This window comes from Spermophilus citellus (assembly GCF_964194105.1).
Source record: "Spermophilus citellus genome assembly, chromosome: 12".
NCBI lineage: Eukaryota > Metazoa > Chordata > Mammalia > Rodentia > Sciuridae > Spermophilus > Spermophilus citellus.
Window position 1 is genome coordinate 104,096,913 of NC_138198.1, and position 21,699 is coordinate 104,118,611.

Sequence of the window (21,699 nt, forward strand, 5' to 3'; positions counted from 1 at the left end):
AACAAGATTAGGAATATCTACAGAAAAGAAAACATCAAAAAGATAATACAGGGGGCTGGGGTCATGGCTTAGAGGTAGAGCGCTCACCTAGCACATGTGAGGTGCTGGGTTCAATCCTCAGCACCACATAAAAATAAATAAGCAATTGTGGATGTGTAACCGACGTGATTCTGCAATCTGCATTTGGGGTAAAATTGGGGGTTCATAACCCACTTCAATCTAATGTATGAAATATGATATGTCAAGAGCTTTGTAATGTTGTGAACAACCAATAAAAAAAAGAAAAAAGAAAAAAAAATAAATAAGTAAAATAAAGGTATTGTGTCCAACTACAACTAAAAATAAATAAATAAATAAAAGATAATACAGAAATATGAAGAACTCTATACCCATTTAAATGGACAATACAGATAAAATGAACCAATTCCCTGAAAAACACAAACTACCAAAACACTCAGTTTTTAAAACAGATCTTTTAAATACACTTCTAACTTGTAATTAAGGAAATTTAATTCACAATTTTAAAACCCCTATGAGAAATTCCCACCCAAGTGATTGTATGAATTCTATCAAAGAAAGAATGAACCCTAGTTCTACATAATATCTATAAATAATACAAAAAAAGAGCTGAAGAACACTTCCAAATTCATTTTGTGGATCTAGTATTACCCTAAGACCAAAGCAAGAAAACAGTACAAAAAAATAAAACTATACATCAATATCCCTCATAAATACAGATGTTAAACCCTTAACAAAATATTAGTAAATAAAATTCAGCAATGTTTAAAAAGAATTATTCATGTGACCTAGAAGGGTTTATGCCAGGGATGAAAAGGCTTGCTCACTGTTTGAAATCAACAAAGTACATGATATTAACAGCTAAAAAAGAGAAGTTCTATGATCAAATCAATCAATGCAAATAAAGCAGTTGACAAATTCAGCAACTACTCATTATCAAAAACTCTCAGAAAAATAGAAGTGGAAGGGAACTTCCTCAACTTCATCAACAGTATTAACCCCAAAACAAAACAATACAAAAAACCCCAAACCTAGCTCTCCTACCAGTTAATGGTGAAATTAACTGCTTTCCCCCCATAATTAATGTTGGGAATGAGGCACTTATTCAATATAGTGCTAAAAGTTCTAGTAAAATAAGAAAAGGAAATAAAAGGTCCAACAAGTTGGAAAGGAAAAAAGTAAAACTATTTACAGATGGCATGACTGCCTATGTAGAAAATCCCATCAAATCTACAAAATGACTCCTAGAACTAATAAGTGAGTTCAGCAAGGTGACAGAACACAAAACAAACACCAACCACATCATTACATCTTTATAAACAGTGAATATGAGTAAAAAACAAGTTAAAAACATAACCCCATTTACAATCACTCCAAAGAAAATAAAATACATAATGTAAAAATCTAACAAATATGTATCGAACTTGTATGCTAAAAACTACAAAACACTGGTAAAAGAAATCTAAGAACCAAAAACATGGATTCTTCATCTTGGACTGGTTAAGTGGCCCTCAGTTCATTCCCCAGTACCTCCCCCTAAACCCCCCAAAAAATTTATTTAAGAAAAATTTCAAGACAATATCAAGAGGCTGTAGGAAAGCAAAAACATAATTTCATGATTAGTTAACACAGCTAAGATATCAGTCCTCCCCAAATTGATACACAAGTTTAACATAGTACCTATCCAAACCCCAGTAAGAATTGGGTATGGTGGTGAACACTGGCAATCCCAGTGACTTAGGAGACTGAGGCAGAAGGACCACGAGTTTGAGACCAACCTCAGCAACTTAGTGAGGCCCCCAAAGACTTGACAAGACCCTGTCTCAAAATTTAAAAAAGTACTGGTGAGGGGCTAGGGTTATGGTTCGGTGGTAGCGCACTTGCTTAGCATGTGAGGCACTAGGTTCAATTCTCAGCACCACATACAAATAAAAGTCCATTAACAACTAATATTTTTTTTAAAAAAAGTGCTAGTGATTGGCTCAGTGGTAGGGGGCACAAGGCGCTGGGCTTAAACCCCAAGACCCAGTGGGGAGACCAGTCCATGTATTATTTTGTAACTTAACTACAGTAATCAGGCTGTGTAATATTAAGGAAAAGACAGATACATAGCTCAGTGGAACAAAATAGAAAGTCCAGAAATAGAACTACTCAGATATGCCTAAATAATTTTGACAAAGGTATCAAATGTATAAAGATGGCTTTCAACAAATGATACTAAAAACAACATCTATAGATTTAAAACAAACTACCATCTAAGTCTCCTAACTTCTACAAAAATTAAGTGGATTGCAGACAAAAGTAAAAATAAAACTACAAAAAAAATTTTAATGGGAAATCTTTAAGATGTAGGTCTATGCAAAGAGTTATTTGAATTGACACTATGATTAATAACAGGGAAAAAAGATATATTGGGCTGTATAAAAAAAAAACTTGTATTCTGCAAAAGACCCCTTTAAAAGAATGAAAAGGCAGTCAAGAGGCTCAGAAGACATTTGCAAGCTACATACTTGACAAAGACTAGTATCTACAATATATTGATATTCTCAGAATACAACAGAAAAAAAATTTAAAAATATTTTAAAAGGACAAAAGACATGCAGAGACATTTCATCAATGGGGATATAGAGATGGCAAACATGCACAATAAAAAATGTTTAACATCATTAGCCTTTAGGGAAATGCAAATTAAAACCTCACTAAGTTATCACTTAGATACCTACCAGAATGGCTAAAATGAAAAACAGTGATAACACCAAATGCTGGCAAGGATGTAGAGAAACTGGATCACTCCATATATTGCTGGTAGGGATGAAAATAGTACAGCAACTCTGGAAAACATTTAGCAAGTTCTTTAAAATCTACACATAAAACAATCAGAAGATGCAGTAATTGCACTCATAGGCATTTATCCCAGAGAAATTAAAGTTTAAAAGAAAATTAGAAAACCCTATGAACAAAACTTTTATTGATAACTAAGCAAAAAACTATAAATTCAGATGTCTTTCAACAACAGTTGGATAGTAGTAAATTCATACCACTGAATACAACTCAGCAATAAAAAGGGACAACCTTTTACACATAACAGCCCAGAAGAATTTCCAGAGAATTCTGCTGAATGAAAAGAGTGAAATCAAAAAGGCTACATACTATATGATTCAATTTATGAAACATTCTTTTTATTTGTTTTGGTCCAGGTATTGAACTCAACAGCGCTTAACCAGTAAGCCACATCCCCAGCTCTTTTTTGGATTTTTATTTAGAGACAGGATCTCAGGGAGTTGCTTAACACCTCAGCTTTTGCTGAGGCTGGCTTTGAACTCGTGATCCTCCTGCCTCAGCCTCTCAAGTCACTGGGGTTACAAGCATGGGCCACCATACCCAGCCTATGTAACATTCTTGAAAAGACAAAAATCACCGAAGTGAACAGATTGATTCATGTTTCCCAGAAAGTAGGGGTTGAGGGGTAGTATGTTGAAGGCAAACACATGTGGATAAAACATACTATGAGGGATTCTTAAGCAGATAAAAAATAGTATCTTCATCCTGTCAGTGCCAATATCCTGATTTTAACACTGAACTGCAGTTTTGCAAGATGTCACCAACCAGGGACACTGGATAAAGAGTACATGGGATGCCTCTACTATTTCTTGAAACTGTAAGTGAACTGACAATTATCTTCATAAAATAATTTAAAATTACAAAGACCAAGAGTATCTGGACAGTTAATTTTTTTTAATTCAATAGCATGATATTCACAAGACATATGATCAAAATAAAAGAACACAAATGTACAGAGAGAGAATTTTCAAAATCAGACAAAATTAACTGCCCAAAAGACATATAATCTAGATATATTAATTAATAACACCAGTATTTAAATCAAAACCATTCCTAGGTACACATTTAGTATATAGAGTAAAGTTTCAGGCTGGGCATAGGGACACATACACTCATAATTCCAGCAGCTTGGGAGGCTGAGGCAGTAAGATCCTGAATTCAAAGCCAGCCTCATCAACTCAGTAAGGCCCTAAGAAACTCAGACCCTGTCTCTAAATAAAATACTAAAAAGAGCTGGGGATGTGGCTCAGCAGTTAAGCACCCTGGGTCCAATCTCAAGTAACAACAACAACAAAAATGTTTCAATTCAGCAGGAAATAGAATAGATTTAAACTTTCATGTTCTAATAACAAAACATTTTTATCTGTTGCTAGAACTATAAGACAAAACTGAGTAAAACAATTAATAGAAAATGAACATAACTCTAAAAAACAATGACATAAGGTTTTAGCGACATAATTAAAATACTAACAAAAATTATATAAATTAGCCAGGCGCATGCCTATAATCCCAGCAACTAAGGAGGCTGAGGCAGGAAGATCATGCCTGAGTTCAAAGCCAGCCTCAGCAACTTAGCAAGGCACTAAAAGCAACTCAGGGAGACCGTGTCTTTAAATAAAATACAAAAATGGGCTGGGGATGTAACTCAGTGGTTGAGTGTCTGAGTTCAATCCAGGTATCAAACAAACAAACAAACAAAAAAATTGTAAAAATTAACCACATCGTCTCAACAGATTTCAAAGAAATGGTATCATATAGACCATGCTACCTGGCCACAATGCTGTGTGCATAAATCAATAACAATTCACTAGAGGAACTCCCTATGCTTGGAAATTAAATTTTTAAAAAAGAATTCATAGGGAAAAAATAGAAAAGTGCAAGGGAAAGTACTACACATCAAAACTTGGGTGATGCAGAGAAAGCAATATTAAAACATCTTTGGTCTTAAAAGTCTATACCAAGGGGATATAGCTCAGTTGGTAGAGTGCTTCACTCCCACACACAAGGCCATGGGTTCAATCCTCAGCACCATTAAAAAAAAAAAAAAAAAGTCAGTCTATACTAAAATGTTGAAGCTAATAAAAGGCATTCAACTTATTAGAAAATAAGAATCATAAAAAAATAAAGAGAAACCAATGAAATGGGAAAAGGATATACTAAAGGGTATAATCAAAGCAAATTATTCTTCAAAGTCTTCAAAATTTGCAAAGTTTTAGCTTAAAATAAGAAGGCATTAAAAAAAAGATAAAAGGGGATATTACTTACACAGTACTACAAAATTAGAGATTAACAACTTAATACCATAAATTCAAGAATGTATATGAAGGGGCTAGGGTTGTGGCTCAGTAACAGAGTGCTTGCCTACCATGTGTGAGGCACTGTGTTCGACCCTCAGCACCACATAAAAATAAATAAATAAACATTAAAAAAAGAATGTGTATGAAATGAACAAATTCTTATAACCTACCAAAACAGGTTTGAAAATTGAAAATATAAACAATATAATCAAAATGACTATATCAGTAGTTAAGAAGCATCTCTCAAAGAAACCACTAGAGGCTAGGAACATAGCTCAGTGGTAGAGTGCTTACATGGCACACAGGAGGCCTAGTAACAATTAGGGGGTGGAGGGGGCATGGTACTGGGGCCCAGGGTTGCTTTATCACTGAGCTAATCCCCAACCCATTTTATTTTGAGACAGGGTCTTACTAAATTGCTTAAGGCCTCATTAAATTGCTGAGACGGGCCTTGAACTTGCAATCTTCCTGCCTTAGCCTCCCAAGTCATGGATTACAGGCACGTGCACCACAAAGCCCAGCATTACTAACAATTTTATAAGAAAGTTATATCAGACATTTCAGAAATACATCATTCTAATGTCATATAAACATTTCCAGAAGAGAAAAGATATGTTTTAAAAATTATAGGCAAGTGTTACTTATTATTTGAAATAAAAATCCTAATCCTAAATTAAGCATCTTCAAATTTAATTCAATAATGAAAAAAGAAACAGATCAGCATTTAATTTATATTTGAAACAGAAGGTTTGTTTAAGTAAGTTAAAAAATTAACCAATGTTGGGCTGGGGATATAGCTCAGTTGGTAGAGTGCTTGCCTTGCACTCACAAGGCCCTAGGTTCAATCCCTATGACCACAAAAAATAAATAAATAAATAATGAATGTACTTCACTCTATTAACAGATTATAGAAGAAAATAGTCTCAAAAGATGAAGAAAAAGCTTTTGTGATTGAAAAAAAAGTTAGCAAACCAAGGGAGCAAAATCTTCACCTACAAAGATTCTCTACAATAAACCTACAGTAAGCATCATACTTAACTGTGAAACTTTTAAAGTATTCCCTTTAAAATCAAGACCAAGATCAGGATGCCCGCATCACAGCTTCTATTCAACACTGTACTGAGGATCCTAGCCAGAACATTAAGACAAGAAGAAAAAGAATTTACACAAAAAAAAAAAAAAAGCACAAGAATCAGAAAAAACAAAGATGTCATTATTCACAAATAGGACTATCTCTAGAAAAATACAAAGAAAATCTATAGATAATTTACCACAACTAGAAATGCAGCAAGGTTGTTATACAAAGTCCAGTTGTACTTCTAAACACCAGTAGTGTAGAAAATATAATTATAAAAAGACAATATGTATGATTTGCTCTAAAGTATCTAGAAATAAAATCTAAAAAAATATTTGCAACAGCTTAATTGAAAATTATAGAACTTTACAAAAAGCTATAATAGATGTAAATAAATGGAGAGTATAATACTCATGGTTTAAAAATAACTAATTTACAGATTCAATGCATTTCTCGAACACAAAAACCCAAATGAGATGGGGTGGGGGGAACAGACAGATAAACAGACACAGAGATAGATAAAGAAACTCGAAAATATGATTCTCAAATTGTAGAACGGACCAATAAGCCAAAAAGTTCCTTAAAGAACAACTGTAAGACCCACTGCTTCTGTCTCTTCTCAGTGACTCACTAGACTATTTCAGAACAACTATCCCTGTGAGAATTTAACAGAGCATAATATTAAAAAAAGCATGTTTGAAGGCATAAAGTATTACAAGGGAGTCAAGGACTCACCCTCCACCGGGCCCTGGAACTCTCAGGGAACTCCTCAAGAACTCAACGGGTTAAATTGAAGGTGGTTAAGATGCCTTCACTGTGGAGGAAAGATTCCGGAGGAAAGATTTTGGTGGAGGAAAGATTGCATCATCCGAAGCCTAGTTAATCTTAACTTGTTAAAAACAACAACAACAACAACAAAAAAAAAAAACCATGAAAATGGGAAGATAATAGGATAAAAGCAATTTGGAGAAAGAAGATTAGAAATTTGAAGTGGGAAACTTTGAAGACAGAAGTACAGGAAGGTGAAGAAAAGATAGAGAAGATGTAGAAAGACAAGAATTTTAAACCCACAAAATAGGAAGCAAAAGAAAACTAGGAGGAAAAAAAGCAACTAAGGGTGAATGTACAAACCTTAGAAGAAAATGAGAAGATAGAAACAAGATAGAAAATGGTTGAAAATGTCAAGTAAAGGTATTTCAGGGGGCTGGGGATGTGGCTCAAGCGGTAGCACGCTCACCTGGCATGCGTGCAGGCCGGGTTCGATCCTCAGCACCACATACCAACAAAGATGTTGTGTCCGCCGAGAACTAAAAAATAAATATTAAAAATTCTCTCTCTCTATCTCTCTCTCTCTCTCTCTCTCTCCTATCTCACTCTCTCAAAAAAATAAAAAATAAAAAAAAGAAGGTATTTCAGATAGAAAATGCAAGAAGCTAAGACAACTATTGGATACAGACATTCAAAATAGAAAAAGGTAGAAGAGAGAAGTTTGAAGTCAGTCTAATCTGGGACAGAAAAGATCCATTCTTTATAGGACATATCAGGGCACATACTGGATTGCCTGGAGCCCTTAGTTTGGGCAACGTTTTAGCAGATAAAACTACATATGACATACATATTTTTTCTACCTAGAAGAAGCTACAAGTTTTCATAAATCCTTCCATGTCAATGCAAATACTTTAAAAAAGCGTTCTAAATTAACTAAGGAACAAGCTAGACAAATAATAAAACAATGTCAAAACTGTGTGACCTTTTTACCACAAGTTAGTCTTGGAGTCAATCCTAGAGGACTGATACCTAACCATATTTGGCAGATGGATGTCACACACTTGCCAGAATTTGGAAAATTAAAATATTTGCATGTTACAGTTGATACTTCTTCCGGATTTTTGATGGGCTCCCTTCATGCCGGAGAAAAAACTAAAGATTTTATAGCTCATTGCTTACAAAATTTTGCCACTGTCGACGTTCCAAAACAGTTAAAAACAGATAATGGTCCTGGCTATACTTCTACCTCTTTTAAGCAATTTTGTTCATCATTTGGCATTACTCATATAACAGGAATCCCATGCAATCCACAGGGACAAGACATAGTTGAAAGAGCTCATCAAACTATTAAAATGTACTTATTAAAGCAAAAAGAGGGAATTGGGAAGGGGTATATATCCCCCAAAGATAAACTTAAAATATACCCTTTTTACTCTAAACTTTTTAAATTTGGATTCATCAGGGCTTAGTGCTGCGGAAAGGCACATGTGTCCAAAAAATGTACATAAGCCCAAGGTACTTTGGAAGGATATTCTAACTGGACAATGGAAAGGTCCTGACCCAGTGATTGTCTGGAGGCGGGAGTCTGTTTGTGTGTTTCCACAGGGCGAACAGCAGCCAATTTGGATTCCAGAGAGACTAAAGTGATTTCTATAGACCAAAAAGATGATTTGGCTCAAATCCATAACAGCTGATATCCAGAACTCCAGTTTGGCTATCCTTACATCTGTGACAGTGGTTCTCCCACACCTGAAGGCTAATGAAACCAGGATGTTTTTTTCAATATCTATTTTATTTTTTTTTTTTTTTAAGAGAGAGTGAGAGGGGAGAGAGAGAGAATTTTTAATATTTATTTCTTAGTTCTCGGCGGACACAACATCTTTGTTGGTATGTGGTGCTGAGGATCGAACCCGGGCCGCATGCATGCCAGGCGAGCGCGCTACCGCTTGAGCCACTTCCCCAGCCCCAATATCTATTTTATTATTGGGAAACCACATCATGAAGTTCTATTTTATTTTTTGAGCTCATACAGACCTAGGTTAATGTTTTTCTGATCAGTTCTATTTTTTGACTGTGGAGTTTTTAAACATTGCAATGGAGATTTCACCTGTGAAACGCTACAAGGCCTTTACTATTATGTTATGTGTTGTATGTATTGCATTATGTGTGCACACTTGTGTTTTGTGTTGTATGTCTGTATGTGCGTATGTCCATGTATCATATATGAGGAGTGCTCATGAAAAAATGAATCTAATTTTTTTTTTATTATTCACATGACTTAAATGGTCTAATTTAAATTGGGTAAACAGCTGTTGAGTATTGTTTTAAAATGTTAACAAAAAAGGAGGTTAACAGATCTGTTTGTTTACTTTTACCTTTCCTTTTCATTATATTTAATAATTCTGTTCAGGATAATGTAAATTGTTCAGAAAATTGTTTTCTTAGTGCCTGCTGGTATGCTACATAATTTTTCTTTTTTTTGGCCATCATTGCCAGAATTCCTATCTTCATCCCAGTGCCAGTGAAGACAAAGATAAAACCAAACTACAGCTTCTTCGATAGCTATCACCACAAACTGTATAAACTGATGCATCAATGAATAATGTAACTCAACAAGTGATGCTCAATCAAGAAGTCGATTTGCTTTGGGAGGAAATGGACATATTGATGGATTCCTCTGCTTTGAACTACTTGTAGAACTTGCCTGGACTATGTATCACTTGTATGATTGTGAACTATCTGTTGGTGCAGCAACTTGTGGTAGTGCCGGGGTATTTTTTGCTGATAGTGTCATCGGTGGTATCCTCCTCCCTCTGCTTGTGATGGTCATTCAGCTAAAATTTGGGGGCCAACAGAGGTGAGGCAAAGAACCTCACACCCCCCCACTGGTGCAAAGGCCTATCCACAAGTATGGCTGTATGCTGGGCCAGTAGTCAATGACGGGTAAGATCCAATTGCAATGGTACCAACCTAAGACAGGAGGCTGACGCCTTGAGGTCAGCTCATTTGATGACGGGTAAGGACCATATGTAGTATTGGACAACCTAAGACAGGCACGGTCCCTAAGCCACATGCTTGTTATTTAGTTAAACAGAAGGGGGGAGATGTTGAGAGCCACAGTCTGGAGGACGCTTGGCATTTTTGCCAGAAGGAGTGGTTAAGAGGTGATGCCAGTGAGCCATTAAGATGATGATAATTAAGTTAAGCTGTGTATAATTGCTGTGACTGGATGATGCTGGATTGAAATAGGCTGTGTATTCAGTTGTATATTAGACCCCTGCTGTCCAGCAATAGGGCTGGTGATGTGGCTCAGTGGTTAAGCACCTTTGTGTTGAATCCCTGGTATGAAAAAAACATAAAGCCAGACAAGAATGATGAATCTGAAATTCAGCATAGTGGCTACCCTCAAATTAGTGAAGGCAGGCATGGTTATGGTGGATGTGATCAGAGAAGGACACCCTACTATAACTTCTGTAATAACTGTTAAGGGGTGATGAACACACATATGTACTTTTACTTACATCTTACTTGTTATAATCTTTGGCACCTACCAACTATTTGATTATTAAAGTGTCATACTTAAATACATAAACCACTATTACAATTAAAATTAAGAACTTTGAAGAAATTAGCATCCTCAGACAAATTCAAAGTATTTTCCCCATAAATCCAAAATGAGTTGCCATTTCTTAAAACAAAACACACACACACACACACACACACACACACACACACACACACACAAAAAAAAGGTAGAGCTCTTATAAAGAAAAAATATAATTATCGAAATAAATTCCATAGAAAACTTCAAAGTCAAGGAAATCTCCCAGGATATAAACAAAATGTCAACATTCCAATATTGAGTTATCCAATATTCACCTATCAGGAGTCTCACAGAAGGACTGAGAGTGTAGCTCAGTGGTAGAGTGCCAGTTTAGCATATGTCACAGCCCTGGGTTCAATCCTCAGAACACACTCACATGTACACATCTCCCAAAAACACAAAAAAAGAGGGGAAATATTATCAAATTATAAGGTAATTCTCTAGTACTGATGATTCTTAGAACTGAAAAACATTCCTGGAGGAGTGAAAACAGGCCCACCACTAGACACTGTGTTAACACCAAAAAAAGGAAGTCATCATAAAGATTGTAAATGAGGTCACCACAGAGTAATAACCATCAGATCTGCAAAAGATCTCTCATTAACAACACTGAATGTTTTAAATTCCTGAAGCAAAGTTTTTCAATGTCTGAAGAGAGAGAAACTGTTATTATACAATTCTACAGATATGCTCCACATAAGAACACTACAATCAACAATGAACTGCATATACAACAATGGTCCCATAAGATTACAAAGGGGATGAAAAATCCCCATTGTCTGGTGACTTCAAAACATCATAACAAATCAGCACAATGTATTATTATGTTTGCGTTGATGCTGGTATAAACAAACCTACTGCACTACCAGGCCATCAGCTGTATAAAAGTATATAGCACATACAACTGTATGCACTACATACTACTGTTTATGTACTTAACTATTCATCATGATGAGAAGTTCTTAATCTTACTGTAGTTGAGTTTATCAGTCTTTAAAGTGTTTCTGAATCTTGAAATTTTTCAGAATACCTGAAGATATTTCCATTATTTTATAAAAGTCGCAGGGTCTTTTTTACCTTTTTCATCTGATGTTTTAATCCACCTAGAACCGATTTTGTACAGTGTAAGGATCCAAATGCGTGTTTTTGTAAAAAATAATAAACCCATCATCTTTTATACAAATACTTCTTAATCACTACTTTAGATACACTTCTACTTATTAAAAAAAAAAAAAAGTACCACAAACAATATACTGTATTATGCCAGCAGCAGCTCTCCATACACATCCCTTGCTTCTCCCTCTCTTGACTGCACTTTCTACTGTGCTTGATTTAACAACATGTTCTGTTCATCCTGGACCTAAAAGTAACCAGGTATTCCATATATATGTATAAACACAATATAGCCTAGGTATATAGTAAACTGTTAAAGCACATTCTACAATGTTTACACAAAGATGAACCACCTATGGATGCATTTCTCAAAATGTATCCCAAAGACTAATCCTGTATCTAAGACTTAAATGAGGAACCAAGGCAAGCCATTTTCAAACATTCAAGAACTCAGGAAATTTATCACTTAGCCTATCTTCCTGAAACGACTACTCAAGACTACATTTTGGTAAAATAAAGAAGATGTGTAATAAAAAGACATAAGATCCAAAAGAGAACACTCTTTATCCAGAAGTACAATATAAAGTAATCCCAGGATGACGGCTCATAAGAGGTTTGGAAAGCAATCTTCCCAATTAAAAAATAAAGGCCAGAAAGTCTACAAAGAAAGGTGGAGTGATTGCAAGATGATATCACATTATAATAATAATTTTTAAAATTTAAACTTAATTTCAGTGAGCTCTCTCACTCAAGCTTGTTGAGACCACAAGCATAGATGTAAAGTTCCTTTATGAATCCACAGTACTTGGTTCTATAGGGACTATTACTTAATGTCAACATACATACTTAAAAGACAATTATTAGTACCCAAGTTCTAGAATCTTCCTGTAGACACAAGAAAGCAGAGTGGGAAGATGCATACAGGGAGAAGAAATGATAGGAAATGGATGGGTGTTATATCTTTCCCAGAAAGACTGAAAACTGAAGAGCTATCAAATTCATAGGTTAAAAAACAGATAATTAAACTATTATAAAAAGTTAGAAATAACTAGTAAAAAGATTAAAAACAAAAATATAACTAATAAAAATCAAAGTGGTAGGACAGGTGGAAAATGACCTAAATTTCTTATTCAAAAGTGCTTAGAATTTAAAAAAAAAAATCAGAATATGAAAAGATACTACTTTTTTTAACTTTTTAAATTTATCAGGGAAAAAAAATTAAAAGCAGTTACAGAGGAAGTACAGTTAATGGGAAAGGAATTTCTTTCCATACTATCTGCACAGACACAGATACACAGATGAGGAAAAGAATTAAAAATAAAATCTTTTTTTCCAGATTAGAGTCAACTGATTTGTCCATGTTCACACAACTGATAATCATCAATTCTTTTTTTTTTTTTTTTGGTGGTGGTACTAGGGATTGAACTCGGGGCCTTATGCATGTGAGGCAAGCACTCTATCAACTGATCTATATTGCCAGCTCTCATAATCATCAATTCTTGATGCTGATAACAAAAAAGGTATCTGATGTAATCAAGATCAGTAATCTGATCTATATAAAGCCAAATGGAGTGCTCTGAATGTTTATGGTAGGTTTATATTACTTTCTTCAAAGTCATAAAGATCTTATTTGTAAAAATATGTATTTAAACATTTTTTCAGAAAGTCTAGGAAAAAGCTATGTTACTAGTGGATTCAAAATGAACATTAATACAGAAGAGTTTGGATTATGATACAAATTGATTTCACTCATTATTTTTACTCAATTGTTCGATTTCATAAAATACAGTACCAAGCTAGGCATGGTACACGTATAATACCAGAGACCCTGTCTCAAAATAAAAAATAAAATAAAAAACAACTGGGGATGTTGCTCAGTGATAAAAGTTGCTCCTGGGTTCACTCCCCAATACCAAAAAGACCCAACTCTGATATTGAAATTATGGCACAACAGCAAACTTACCTACTTTGGTAAACTGGTTTGCCCACAGCTATGAAGAAAGTCATAATCATTTGCTCTTTCATCAACCCAAATACACACTCAGACTCTGGCATGTATCTTTATACTCATTTTCCAAAGCACACATACAGAATAAGCTCTCAATCTGTGAAAGGAACAAGATAAATAATAAGGAGATCCTTTCAGGGGGAAAAAAAAAGTCACTAATAGATCCCCCTCCCCAATGTTGAGTAGAAAGAGGCAGGGAGAGTGAACTGACCAGGTTAAATACAAGGACCTTTGTAAGAATGACTGCTACCAGTAACCCACAGTATTGAAATTATGCCAATAGGAGGAGAAAAATAAGTATAGAAAAAAGTTGCTCTCTCTGGGGGTTGGGGTTATGGCTCAGCAGTAGAGCACTCGCCTAGCACATGTGAGGCCCTGTTTCGATCCTCAGCACCACATAAAAACAAACAAAGATTTGTGTCCAACTACAACTAAAAAAAAAAAAAGAAAAAGAAAGAAAAAAGTTGCTCTGGCTGAAGAGGTATATGGTTCCAAAAACCCAACTGTTCTGCCTCTTCACCACTTCAGGGCTTGGCTTCTCTATACTATTTTGAGGGGAGGAAGCAAGGCAGCAATGACAGAAATGCAGACTATTAAATCTTGTGCCACATTAATGCAGAACTAGATAATTCACAAACTTATCAATTCACAAACTAGCTAACCTTCACTTCAAGACCTAACAACATAAGAGCTATAAACAAGTAGCTGGCGAACTGAAGAATTTTTTCCTCTGGCACTTTTTTTTTCTTTCTTTCTCCCCCCCCCCCCCCAGTACTGGGGATTGGATCCAGTGCTTTACACTTGCTGGAATGTGTTCTACCACTGAGTTACACTCACAGCCCTTTTTAAAATTTTTAGACAGGGTCTCACTACATTGCCCAAGTTAGCCTCGAACTGAAATCTTCCTGCCTCAGTCTCCTGCATAGCAAGAGTATCCCACTGCAATCCAGCTCCTCTGGCACCTTGAAAATCTCTAACACATGACACAGTATTATTGATTTCACATGCCAGAACTTTTTTTCTCAGAGAACTGCCTCCTTCTTTCCCTTAACCCATCAGGATCATTTCCTAAGTCAGGTTTGTATGCTATGACTATTAACCCCCTAGCTATAGATTAGAACAGAAGTGGATCATCATCCAAACTCTGCAGTTCAGATTCTCTCTCCCAGAATAGGAAGAGAGGTGGACTGGTACTCTACTGAACACTGAGCCTTAATGGCAGTGTAGGGTTGCCATATTCTACTGTTACCAGACAATATCTCTAATACTGGCTCACACAGGAATCTCAAAAACAGGGAATGTCTCATCAAATAAACCTCCCAAGCCTAAAAAGTAAAGCTACTAAAACACACTGAATAAACCCAAATTCCCAACCTCCACTACAGATTCAGCACGAGTTCCAATTATTCCAGTCCTTTACTGATTTGTAGGGAGTGACCCTGAAGGATAACAAAAATACTCCCAGCAGCAATATCAGCAGCATCCAGATATGAGGCATCCAGATCAGCTGACCATTTCCTGCCAACAAAATAACTAAACAATTATTGCTCATAAGTCTTCGGGTTCTATAAATTACTGTCTACACTCTGACCATCAGACTATATTCTGAACCTGAGACCATCATTTTGAGAGTCCTAGATACTTCTTCCCCTTCTCTTCCTAAGTATTTTAGTCAGCTTTCCTTCTGTCCTATAAGAAGTGTGTGATTATCATTTAATTTAATCCATAAATTTCAAGAAGATGGCTAGGATTTCTAGCTAGACCTAAAGGAACCTAAACAAACAACATAGCAGGGGCTTTAAAGAGCAATGGACACTAAAGCTAAATGACTAAGGTTAAAAATCCCAGTATTTCCAGGCCAACCTGTGAGCTTGTAAGATTATTTACTCTCTCTGTGCCTAATTTCTTTATAGAATTGTGAGAATAGAATGTACACATGAAGTACCTAAACCAAAGCCAAGCATTATATCATAATGGATATAAGCCATCATCATCACTGTTTACAGTGGGGAAAGATGGGATACAGTTAATCTTTAAGTACAGTTACATCAGTCTAGCCTGAGAAGCTATCACAAAGAGGAGTAGATAATACTTTCTGCCTCTTCTCAGCCAGTACCCTCCCCTCTCTCTGAAAACTCTCCCAAATCTGTTGTCTTGATGCTGAACTTGGTGAACTCTGACTCATAACAGAAACAAAATTCAGTCACAGAAGTTTAAATATATAAGCACAGCCCTCACTGGGGCCACCACTTTGAAAAGAAGTGATATGGGGCTGGGGATGTGGCTCAAGCGGTAGCACGCTCGCCTGGCGTGCGTGCGACCCGGGTTCGAGCCTCAGCACCACATACAAACGAAGATGTTGTGTCCGCCGAGAACTAAAAAATAAATATTAAAAATTCTCTCTCGGGCTGGGGATGTGGCTCAAGCGGTAGCGCGCTCGCCTGGCATGCGTGCGGCCCGGGTTCGATCCTCAGCACCACATACCAACAAAGATGTTGTGTCCGCCGAGAACTAAAAAATAAATATTAAAAAATTCTCTCTCTCTCTCTCTCTCCTCTCTCACTCTTTCTTAAAAAAAAAAAAAAAAAGAAAAGAAAGAAAGAAAAGAAGTGATAGCTCACAAGAGAAAGTGACAGATTGGCTACCTGAAACAAGAGAAAGGAGCTAGCTTTATAGCCTGCTTGCAATGGTGGAGTTTAGATATTGTTCATGGGCTTTAGGTGTGCTTCAACCTGTGCGGGCAACCTATGAGTTAATTCAGGACCTGATTATTGATATGCCTGGCACTGTTTCAGGATTGATAAATGAAGCACATTTGGTATAGGCAGTTAGAGGGACTTCAGATTAGAGGGCTGTCAGGCTGTGAACCATGGCCCAGGAGTGCATTTGCCCTTTGTCCTTAACTAGCTCACCCTGATGTGAACTGAAAAAGGGACCATCTTGGATCAAATACAGCTGATGTACAGGAAAAGAATCTGAAGTTAATCCACAGAGCAAATGAGAAAAAGACAGTAAGGGAGGCACAAAGAGGAAAAAAAAAAAAAAATTGTCTTTGGTTTCCACCACTTGATAGTTCCTGGATTTACTATGATCTAAGCACTGACTGCCCTTTCTGCCATAAACAGATTAAGTTAATTCTCTGCTTCATATTAAGTTTTGACCAAAAACATCTATAAGTTAATTCTCTGCTTCATATTAAGTTTTGACCAAAAACATCTATAAAAGTCAAATACAAGCTAGGCCTGGTGGCAAACACCTGTAATCCCAGTGGCTTCAGAGACTGAGGCAGGAAGATCACAAGTTCAGCAACTTAGTGAGACCCTGTCTTAAAGTAAAAAGGGGTGGGGACATGGCTCAGTGGTTAAGCACCCCTGGATTCAATTCTGGGGACAAAAAAAAATTAAATACAAATCCTGAAAAGTGTTCACCATCCCTCCTGCCCCCCACTTAAAAAAAAAAGGGGGGGGGGCTGGGGATGTGGCTCAAGCGGTAGCACGCTCGCCTGGCATGCGTGCAGCCTGGGTTCGACCCTCCAGCACCACATACAAACAAAGATGTTGTGTCCGCCAATAACTAATAAATAAATATTAAAAAAAAAAGTTGGAGGAAAAGTTACATCCATCGGTTACTATTACTACACAAAAGTTAAGACAACAATGCAGATAAAAATAAATTTAACTTCAAAGTTCAGTCTTCTCAACCCATCCAAAGCCTAGCATGTTTACAGAGGTGAGGTGACACCTGCCACAGGTGTTTAAAGTGCCACAGCTGAAGCACTGAGCAACTAAAACCCTTAGACTTATGAACTAGGAACATCCTTTATCATGTTGAAATTATATCGGTCATAACATACACTAACATACTTTTCTCTTCAATGGAAAACAATTCTTTTTGAAACAGGAGGGAAAATGATATTGTACTTTGCTGATGTTCCACTAAACTACCAGGTAACCAGACCACATCTTTCCCTGACTCCATCCCCAAAATAATAAACATACAAAAGTGAATCTTGTCCGGATTAGTAACCAGACTACATCTTTTCCCCACGCCATCCCCCAAACAATAATAAACATACAAGTGAATCTTGCCTAATTCGATAAAGTAATTCTGATATCACACGTATGTTTCATGCAAACTGGGTGGCAGTTCATCTTAGTTCACACTCATCTTTACTTAGAAATCTTGATTTTTAATAAATGTAGTTCAATCTGCAAACATCCCATATATTGCCAATAATTCAGGGATCCATTCAGTTTTGTTTCAGTTACAGATTCTCTAAAGGTTATCAATCTGGTGGGGAAAAAAAAATCAACTTTTTCCATTTAACCCCAAACAACTCCATTTACAAACCCTTACTATACAGAGGTATCAACAATAAATTTATAACTTTATTCTAGGGCTAACAAAAATTATTTCTTTTCAAGAGCAGAAGGAGTGCATAGACCAAACAAATGGACTTTGCAGATTTCTTAACCACCGCACTAATATCAAGGTTTAAGGTCGATCGCGAATGCAGTGTTCCCAAAAGACCACGCTTCTCTCCAATACATGGGAGCCTTTTCTCATGACAGATCTGACTAATCGGTAGCTTCAATCATAAAAGCAGGAGAGAAAAATTCCTAAACGCCAACTTCACGTCGCAGAAAACGGTCCTCCAAAAACTGAGTATCAAGTATGAGGGCTTCTGAATCGCCACGGACACCTTCAGCTCTTGCCAAGGCGGTGACCAAAAGCTGCGGCCCTACAGGCTCAGGGGTCAGTCCACGTGCCTCCCGAGGGTACCCGGCCCCCGCGCCAGGTGTGCGGTCCTCCGCCCTCGGCCCAGGCCAGCCGCCCGCGTCCTCCGCCCGCTCGCTCCCCTCCCCCGCGCGCTCGGGCCCGTTTGATCGCCGGTCGCAGGGCTCCGCCAACCGGCCCCCCAGCGAAACAAGTAGGCGGCGGCCGTCGACGCTGCGGCTTCCCCGCTTCCCTCCCCACCTTCTGCCGCGGCCTCCGGTCCCCGCTCCCGCGCCCCCGCTCACCCTCAACTCTTCGAAATCCGCCATTTTATACCACCCGTGGGCGCCGCTGCCGCCACCGCTCCCCCTCCCGCTGCCGCCAACAACGCCGCCGCCGCCACCACGGCCGCCGCCGCCTCCAGCACCATCCTGCACTGGGCGCCACTGAAGACGCCGCGGCCGCCGCCGCCGCCGCCGCTGCCGCCGCCGGGCCGTCACGTGACCAGCGCGGGAGCCCCGCCCCCTGTGCGCCGGCTGCGCCCTCCCGCTCGCGCCCAGTACGCTTCCGGCGTCGGGGCTGCGGCCTGGTCCCGCTCGGCGGCGCATCGCCGGAGTACCATGGAGACGCCAGCGGGCTCTCAAGGCTCTGTCGCGTTTGCGGTGTTACCTGCGGGCCCAGAGGAGGGCCTGGTTTGGAGACGTGGCCGGGACGTGTGATAATAACATTCGGGAAGATTGTAACGGTCCCCTTCCCTCGGTGGCTGTGCGTTGAGGAGACAGTTGTAAATAAAACCATCCACAGAGTAGTCGGGGCGGAACAGTTGAAGTGGGGGGTTGGGAAAGCCACTGTTCCGACTAAAGGTGCAGGATGGGTGAGACCTCTTTAAATTGCTAATGTCCTTCAAGTATTCACTTGGCTGGTTTTTCCTGGCCTTGAAGGGCACCTGAATGTCAGGGACTCCAAAGTTGAGAGTCGAGGGGTGGGACTGGGCGAAGTGAAATAAGAGCAGCCACAAGGGCTCTGATAAAAAGTCAAGGAATCAGGGAAATCTGAGAGCCAGGAAAGAAGGAATTGACCAGTGGGTGGAAGGAAGCTTGATACGGGGCCGCCCCCCACCCCCAGCTGCTAATGAAGGGTGAGAGAAGATGCTGAGTCAAACTGGACAGTCAAGTTCAAATTTCCTGGATGAGGTGCGTGGGAATGGGAAACACCCACCACCACCACCGAAGGACTACATAACAATATGGTTTAGAAGGCCCTGTTTAATCTGGCTTCTACCTACTGCCTTCCTCACTCACATTACCGATTCTAATTAAAATCCCCCTTGTTATAGTAAGTGTAGGCCCTAGAGTGCCTCCTTGAGTCTTTACCACTAAACTACCAATACATAAGCTAACCATAAACCCTGACCTGAGCCTACATTTGCAATAAATAGCTGAGTTTTGAGCTTCAGTCCTTCCAAGGGCCTGCTGACTCCAGTAAGAGAAAAAAAAAAATGCTATAACCAAATAAGATGCCAGCAGTTCACTTTTGTTTTCTACACTTGAATGTCTGATTGCACTGCAGCCCTAGAGAATCATGGAGAAAAGCTAATTAAGATCTTCAAACTAAATTTTTTGTAATTTTAACTTTTCATAGACTATCCTGTTGGGTGCAGAGCAGGGTGAACAGATGTTGGCTGCAAGATAGCCCACACACTCAAACCCCCCTCTATCTGGCCCTTTATCACCTGTTTGTGTCAAGTCCCGCTCAAGGCTGAGCACTCAACCCCACTTGGGCCAACAAGGCAGCTTGCAGACCCAGAGGCCCCATTAGATTTGGGCTATAAAAACTCCCTCCTGCCAGTCCCCTCTCTCTCTTGCTCGCTCGCTCTCTCTCTCTCTCTCTATCTTTCTTGCGCCCGCTCTCTGTCTCTCTCTTGCTCTTGCTCTCTCTCTCTCCCTGTTCACCTCTTCTCTTCTCTCTCTCTCTCTCTCCTTCTTTCTTTTCTCTTTGTTGTACTGCTGCAATAAAGATCTTTTGGTTGCTACGAGTGTTGTGGTCACTTTCCTTTCATATCCTATATCATCCGAGACCACCATAGGGACAAAGAGCAAATACACTCCTGAGCCTTGGCTTATAGCATAACAGTAATTAAAATGTCTCACTTAATTCACAATTTGTCACATAACCAAATGTTATCCATTTATCCATCCTCAAACAGTACCAGGTACATCGTTAAAGCCAGGTTGCTTTCACTTAATTCTTTTTTTTTTTTTTTTTGATACTGAGAACTGAACCCAGGGATGCTCAACCACTGAGTCATCCCTAGCCCTGTTGTAGAGACAGGGTCTTGCTGAGTTGCTTAGTGCCTCCCCAAGTTAATTTATTCTTATAGGGCAAAAGTTAATTTATTCAAATAAGTTGAAAGCGCACCTTAAGGCCAATCAACATATATAAACCCCACCTCTGCAAGCCACCAATAAATTAACTCTCTTATTCCATGAAGCTGCCCTGACACTTTCTTGTGGAAGCTCTTTCCCTACCCAAGTCAAAGTTCCAATACAGGTTTTGTCTGTATATTTGTACTCCTATGACTTGACTTCATTTCTGTTGTTACCAAGTCAAATTTCCTAGTATCCAGCATCATTATGACCTTCCATAAAGAACTTTTTATGTTTCCATATTTACTATGTAGGTATTTGTGTAATTGTTTATTACATATAATAAAACCACTTAAAATGCTTATCAAAAGTTAGACCCAGCCATGCATTGTGGCACACACCTGTAATCCCAGCGGCTCGGGAGGCTGAGACAGGAGGATCTCAAATTCAAAGTCAGCCTCAGCAATGCTGAGACACTAAGAAACTCAGGTCGAGTGTCCCTGAGTTCAATCTCTGGTTCCAAAAAAAAAAAAAAAAAGTTAAACCCACTAGATTGTGATGACTGATAAATGTCTAAGGAATAATAGTTAAAGGAATAAATGAATAATGTCTAGGTTCTAATACAGACTCTTCACCATTAACTTTGTGATCTCAGTTTGGCTTATTCTTGTTTATTTTCTTTAGGCCTTAATTTATACTTCAGTAGAGTTAAACATGTTTAACAGACTTTGAAAGTTTCTGGAGGCAGTGGCTCAGGCCTGTAAATCTGACCTGTAATGCTTCAGGAGCCTAAAGTAGGAGGATTGCAAGTTGAAAGCCAGTCTCAGCAACTTAGTGAGACCCTACTTCAAATTATATATATATATATATATATATATATATAGAGAGAGAGA

General features: G+C 38.3%; 1 protein-coding gene across 14 annotated transcripts in view; it reads right to left on the reverse strand.

Annotated features, from left to right (window-relative positions):
* PIAS2 (protein inhibitor of activated STAT 2) overlaps positions 1-18,949 on the reverse strand; it is a 100,929-nt gene extending 81,980 nt beyond the window's left edge. For 13 of the 14 annotated variants that reach the window (XR_014018283.1, XR_014018284.1, XR_014018285.1 and 10 more), the window contains exons 1-2: positions 18,746-18,949; positions 2,742-2,849 (exon numbers count right to left, since the gene is read on the reverse strand). Coding sequence is in view for 11 of the 14 variants with exons in the window: in XM_081263084.1 (XP_081119210.1) it covers positions 2,742-2,849; positions 18,746-18,769 (132 nt within the window). In the remaining 3 variants the exon portion in view is untranslated. The remainder of the gene's footprint in view (positions 1-2,741; positions 2,850-18,745) is intronic. The other variant, XM_081263085.1, reaches the window with a different exon arrangement.
* Between the last annotated feature and the right edge of the window lie 2,750 nt (positions 18,950-21,699).